At 49.4% G+C, this 6,847-nt stretch overlaps 1 protein-coding gene across 1 annotated transcript in view; it reads left to right on the top strand.

Moving 5' to 3' along the window:
- The first annotated feature begins 2,246 nt into the window (after positions 1–2,246).
- Positions 2,247–6,847, top strand: part of LOC108310162 (non-structural maintenance of chromosomes element 4 homolog A-like) — a 7,327-nt gene continuing 2,726 nt past the window's right edge. Inside the window, 4 exon segments of the mRNA XM_037741669.1 lie at positions 2,247–2,316; positions 2,807–3,150; positions 3,153–3,558; positions 6,351–6,415. Of these exon segments, the coding sequence (XP_037597597.1) occupies positions 2,247–2,316; positions 2,807–3,150; positions 3,153–3,558; positions 6,351–6,415 (885 nt within the window).

The following is a 6,847-nucleotide window of genomic DNA, read 5'->3' as shown; positions in this document are numbered from 1 at the left end:
CTAATCAGGAGACTGAGGCAGGAAGATCACTTGAAACTGGGAAGTCAAGGCTGCAGTGAGCAGAGATCACGCCACTGGACTCTAGCCTGGGTGACAGTGAGACTCTGCTTCAAAAAAAAAAAAAAAAAAAAAAGTACAAGGAAGGATGTACTACACGCCTGTGAGCGTGTCTAACAGCTGCATAGGATAGGGCTTAATAAAGATTTCTTAGCAAAAAGCAAGAAGGCTTTGAAGAAAGTCTTTAAAACAAACTATTATTTCTAACACTTATGATTTATTCTTTAACGAGAAAGGAAACTTTGAAGAGAAACTTTTCTACTTCCTCCAGGGTCTTCTTTGTTGCCCTGGCTGGCTTTAAACCCTTGGTCTGAAGCAATCCTCCGGCCTTAGCTTCCCAAAGTGCTGGGATTACAGGCATGAGCACAGCATCCCGCTGACCTCAGATCTATCTCCAGCCCAGGTGCTGTACATGTATCCCTGACCTTAACCTTCACTGGAATTCATTTTAGATTTATAGGGGATCCAAATCTTGGCCCATTGGGTGGTCTTGGTCAAATTTTCTTGTCTGATCCCTTCTTCCGGGAGTTACCAGATAATCAAACAAGATCAATTCTCAGCCCCTTACAGCCCAAAGAAAGGCACAAGACAGGGAAGAAACAAGACTATCACAGCTCAGGCAGGAACCATGGCAGCTTGCCATTTTGCCAAGATTAGTCTTCCAACAGCTTGGAGCCTGGAGCAGAGGTGGAATGCAACTTCCCCAAGGACTTGTCCCAGGGTCCTACTATTGAGGCGCTGAATCCTGAGTTCCTCCAGGACTTGTCCCAGGGCCCTACTATTGAGGCGCTGAATCCTGAGTTCCTCCGGGACTTGTCCCAGGGCCCTACTATTGATGCGCTGAATCCTGAGTTCCTCCGGGACTTGTCCCAGGGCCCGACTATTGATGCGCTGAATCCTGAGTTCCTCTGGGGATTTAACCTCTCTTGTTGAACTTGTCAGGGAACACCTGTGTGTGATCTGCTAAGTGAGCTTTTCCATTTTAGCTGTTCTCTACCCACAGCCCTCAGCAAATCAGTGAATTCAATAGGCAGAGGGCGGCTGTGTCTGGCCATGCTTTGAGATTCACCCCGGGGTCACCTCTTCCAGGCAGCTCTCACTGACCACCTCTGCCTGCCTCTGTGCACCACCCCCCTCTGCCTACCTCCCCCCACCCTGTGCCCTCTGTATAGCCTTCTTATTGCACTTTCCAGGGTGTTGTGATGGGTCCATTTACATGCTGATCTCTCCAGTGCCTCCTCAAACACAAAGTTAAATCACCTTTTCTTGACCTGGCCTGCACATAGTAGGTGCTCAGTTCATGTTGCTGGAGTGAATGACTATTTTTTTTTTTTTTTTGAGACAGAGTCTCACTTTGTCAACCAGGCTGGAGTGCAATGGCACGATCTCAGCTCACTGCAAATTCTGCCTCCGGGTTCAAGTGATTCTCCTGTCTTAGCCTCCTGAGTAGCTGGGATTACAGGCACCCACCACCACGCCCAGCTAATTTTTTTTTTTTTTAAGATGGGGTTTCACCATGTTAGCCAGGCTGGTCTTGAACTCCTGACCTCAGGTGATCCACCCACCTTGGCCTCCCAAAGTGCTAGGATTACAGGCGTGAGCCACCGTGCCCGGCACCCAGCGAATTTTTGTACTTTTAGTAGAGACGGGGTTTCACCATGTTGGCCAGGCTGGTCTTGAACTCCTGACCTTAGGTGATCCACCTGCCTTGGCATCCCAAAGTGCCGGGATTACAGGTGTGAGCCATGGCGCCCAGCCGTGAATGACTGTTATTTTATTTGTTTATTTTTGAGACAGGGTCTCACTGCGTCACCCAAGGTGGGATGCGGTGGTAAGATCTCGGCTCACTGCAGCCTCAACTTCCCTGGCTCAAGCAATTATCCCGCCTCAGCCTCCTAGGTAGCTAGGACCACAGGTGTCCGCCACCATGACTGGCTAATTTTTAAAGTTTTTGTAGAGTCAGGGTCTTGCTCTTTTGCCCAGGCTGGTCTCAAACTCCTGGACTCAACTAATCTTTTGCTTTGGCCTACCAAAGTGTTGGGATTACAGGCATGAGCCACCACACCCAGCCTTTGTTTTTATTTTTGAAGAAAATTTAGAACAGTGGTTCTCAATCTTGGAATCACCTGTGAGCTTAAAAAAAAAAAAAAAAAAAACACCAGTGCTGGAGCCCACTCCTCAGGATTCTGATGTCATTAATTGGGGTTGGAGCCAAGGATGAGAACCACTGGCCTAGAAATAATTTTGCTAACTGGCAAGGTGAGTACAAATTTAGTCCAGCAGATAGGGTTAATTATAACAAGACTGTAACCTCATAGTTAATAAGTTACTTACCATGAGGTTAGTAACCTAACTTGATTTCCCAGGACAAAGACAATACATACTTTTAAGTGAACAAACTAGATTTTCTTTTCTTTTCTTTTCTTTTGAGGTAGGGTTTCGCAATTGTTTCCCATGCTGCAGTGCAATGGCGCAATCTCGGCTCACTGCAACCTCTGTCTCCAGGGTTCAAGCGATTGTCCTGCCTCAACCTCCTGAGTAGCTGGGATTCCAGGCATGTGCCACCATGCCTGGCTAATTTTGTATTTTTAGTAGAGACGGGGTTTCTCCATATTGGTCAGGCTGGTCTCGAATTGCCGACCTCGAGTGATCTGCCCGCCTTGGCCTCCCAAAGTGCTGGGATTATAGGCGTGAGCCACCACGCCTGGCCACAAACTAGATTTTCTTAAAGAAATATTCTCACCAATAGCAGTGGTCGCGGGCCCGGAGGGCGGGGGCCGGGGCCGCGACCCGCACCGGGATCGCACTGGCTCAGGCTCGCGGTCCCTTCTGTCGGCCGGGGCCCACCGCGGCGCCGCGCCGGAGCGCAGGGAGGCCCCAGAGCGCTCGAGCCTGGAGAGCACAGAGCCGTCGGATTCCGATGACGAGATGATAGACCCCGCCAGCTTGGAGGCGGAGGCCCACCAAGGCCCGTGCGGCCAGATCCACCATCAGTACCGGGCGCTCATCAACTCCGTCCAACAAAACCGGGGGGACATACTAAATGCCGGCGACAGATTAACAGAGGCCCTTGAAGAGGCCAACACTCTTGGCCCGAGCAAGCGTCCCGAGCAAGAGAAGCAGTCCTGCATGCCCACTTTCTTGTTTTGGCTTCAGATTTGGGCAAAGAGAAAGCAGAGCAGCTGCGCTCAGACCTGAGCCGGTTTGAAATGTTAAGATATGTTAAATCTCTACTGACACATATGGGTGTAAATCCACCAGAAGCTGAAGAACTCATCCGTGATGAAGATAGTTCTGATTTGGAATTCGTAGTCTATGACTCCTGGAAAATATCAGGCAAAACAGCAGAAAACACTTTTAATAAAACCCATACATTCCACTTTCTGTTGGGTTCAATATACGGAGAGTTCCCTGCGCCAAAGCCACGAACTGATCGTCTAGGAAAAGTTCCTGCGATAGGAGAGGTGAGGGCAACGCCCGCCCAGTTAAGCAGGATGGAAGGCAGAGGGGAGCAAATCGCTTAAGCCCAGGAGTTCAAGACCAGCCTAGGCAACGCGGAGAAACCCTGTCTCTACTAAAAATACAAAACTTAGCCAGGTATGGTGGCACATACCTGTAGTCCCCGCTACTTGGAAGGCTGAGGTGGGAGGATCACGTGAGTCCAGGAAGGCTGAGGCTGCAGTGAGCTGTGAGGCTGCGTGACAGAGAAAGACCCGGTCTCAAAAAAGTGGCTGTTGCAGTACCTACGATCCTCTGATTTGGGGATGGGGTTGGTGCAGCGTTGGCTATTATACTTGGCCACATATTCGCATTGCTTGAAGGGGGCAGTCTTGTCCTCCAGGACGTGTCTGATACAGCAGGCGTAGCCGTTGAGTCGCCTCTGCTTGCACAGTTTGGGGCCATATGAGCACAAGGGCTTATTGTCAACCTCAGAGAAGTGTATATGTTTCCCTTCATACATCACGTGACTCTATTCCTTGTGAACATCAGCTGATTTTGAATCTTCTGCACCATGGCAATGTTAAAAGAGCCCCCAAGGATACCACAGTTTGGAATGCGCAGAATCAAGATGAAGCAGATTGCCCTTTTATTCCCCGCCCGGGGCCTGGCGTGGGCCAGCCAATCCCCGGCCTCAAGTAAGCGCGCTCACCCGGGAGCGAGCTTAGGCAACATGGTGAAACCCTGTATCTAATTTAAAAAAACAAAAAAATGATTTTGAGGCCAGGCAGTGCCTCATGCTTGTAATCCCAGTGGTTTGGGAGGTGGAGGCGGGTGGATCACTTGAGTCCAGGAGTTTGAGACTAGCCTGAGCAACATGGTGAAACCGTCCTTATTTCTACAAAAAATACACAAATTTTAAAATAATTGTTTAATGATGGTGGTGTTGGGTGTGGTGGTTCATGCCTGTAATCTCAGCACTTTGGGAGGCCAAGGCGGGCAGATCACCTGAAGTCAGTAGTTCAAGACCAGCCTGGCCAACATGGTGAAACCCCATCTCTGTTAAAACAAAAAACAAAAAACAAAAATTTACTGGGCATGGTGGCACACACCTGTAGTCCCAGCTACTTGAGCATCTGAGGCATGAGAATCACTTGAACCCAGGAGGCAGAAGTGGCAGTGAGCTGAGATCATGCCACTGCATTCCAGCCTAGGCTACAGAGAAGGACCCTGTCTCCAAAAAAAAAAATTATAATGGTGGCATGGGTCTATAGTCCCAGCCCTTAGGAGACTGAAGCAGGGGGATTGCTTGAGCCTGGAGGCAGAGATTGCAGTGAGCCAAGATCACACCACTGCACTCCAGCCTGGGTAACAGAGTAAGACCTTGTCTTAAAAAAAAAAAATTTTTTAAAAAAAAAAAAAAAAAAAAAAAAAAAAAAAGTTTTGGTCCAAGTCCCTATCAGCGCAAATAACTAGAGTATCTGATGGGGCAGCTATACCCCTGAGAGTCCTTAGCTGGATACATGAAAGGCCAGAGACCAAAGGACTTAGGCCAAGTGGCAAAGGCTGCAGCTGAGCTCATCTGAGTCTTGGCAGGGCGCCCTGCGATCATCCAGAGGGTGAGAGGCTGTAGAAGCTGCTACGAGGCCGCCTCCCATTGGCCTCCCATCGCCCCCTGGAGGCTGCCGTGAGACGCTTCTGCATCGCCCCTGGCTTCTGTGAGATCTGAGGCCCTCCTCTGAATAGCGCTGTAGAAGATAAAATTCCTCAGCTGCATCTGGAACAGGCTCCTCAGCTACACGGCCTCCCACAAGCTTGCGGTCACAAGCCCCCTCAGGGTCTTTCAGGGTTGTCCTATTCGGTGTAGGGGACAAGGACCGCAGGGGCTGGCACCTTAGGCTTGTCCTCCTTTTCACTGTCTGTGTAAAGAAGAAATCCTAAATCTAAAAGTGGCTCACTGTGCCTTTACACGTCAAATCAGTCCGGACTTGGCCTCTGCCTGGCCTTGTTGGATGTGAGCTTGGCAGTGGTCTATTGCTCCACCTCCCATCTTAACCAAGGCTGAATCAGAGAATCTGGGGATAGAATTTTTGGCTGTCACACAGGTCTAATAATGCCCCTGAGCTTGGGAGAGATAACTAATTTATGGAACCTCAATAAATATGGGTGGCTGGCTTTGAAATTAAGACTCAGGGATTATACCTGGAAGGCTTCCATTTAAATGGGTCACACGAAAGGTTTAGTCCCTGAAGGAATATATACATATTTTTTGAAACAGAGTTTTGCTCTTGTCGCCCAGGCTGGAGTGCAATGGTGTGATCTCAGCTCACTGCAACCCCCAACTCTTTGGTTCAAGTAATTCTCCTGCCTCTGACTCCTGAGTAGATGGGATTACAGACACCTGCTACCATACCCAGCTAATTTTTGTATTTTTAGTAGAGATGGGGTTTCAACATGTTGGCTGGGATAGTCTCGAACTCCTGACCTCAGGTGATCCACCCTCCTTGGCCTCCCAAAGTGCTGGGATGGCAGGCATGAGCCACCGCGCACAGTCGGAATATTTATATATTGAGGACACCTTATTTCCTGATGGAAAGCCAACAAGATGTAAGTTACCAGGGTACTGGACAAATGCCCAGAAGGTCTTTCCAACTACCCGCTAGAAGAATGAGCCAGGGAGTGGATTTCTTTGACCACGAGGGCATGTGTGGAGAAGCCTCTATGACCAGTAGCAGTGAGACAGGATGGTGTTCTTGTTGGTGCTGAAGAGTGGCGGCACAGGGAACTTCCAGATCCTCCAGACTGCACTCACGCTGCTCCCTGCTTGCCTGCTCACCCACCACAACCTCCTGCAGAACCTCACAGCCATAACCCCAGAGCATCACTGCTGGCCAGGGACAACTGGACCAATGGGTCTCCTGTCCGAGCTATGTCAGGGATAGGGACCTACTGGGGGTCTTCATTCTGCTGAGCAAGGACCAGAAGGCTGAGTAATGCCTGAGGGTCTCTGAGCCCCAGTGGCAGATCTTAAACCACAGCAGCTCCTCCTCTTTGGGCCCGGGCAGTGAGGCCTGGCTGGACGTATGGGTATATGACTGGAGCACTATGGCCTCCTCCATCATTACTGAGCAGAGGCAAAGCTACAGCAGAGTGCTGAACCTTCAAATGGCTTTTTAACTTGCTTTTAATCAGGATATAACCTTTTACATTAAATGTAAATTTAAGTGTACAGCTAGATAACTTCTATATTTTGTTTTGCCTATGTTTGAATTCCACATAAACAACACCATGTAGAATGTATTCTTTAGGCTGGGCTGGGTGGCTGGGTGACAGAGTGAGACTACGTCTCAAA

This window comes from Cebus imitator, unplaced genomic scaffold (assembly GCF_001604975.1).
Source record: "Cebus imitator isolate Cc_AM_T3 unplaced genomic scaffold, Cebus_imitator-1.0 Scaffold102, whole genome shotgun sequence".
NCBI classification, from domain to species: Eukaryota; Metazoa; Chordata; class Mammalia; order Primates; family Cebidae; genus Cebus; species Cebus imitator.
Note: the sequence above shows the minus strand (reverse complement) of the source record. Positions and strands in the feature narration are given on the sequence as shown.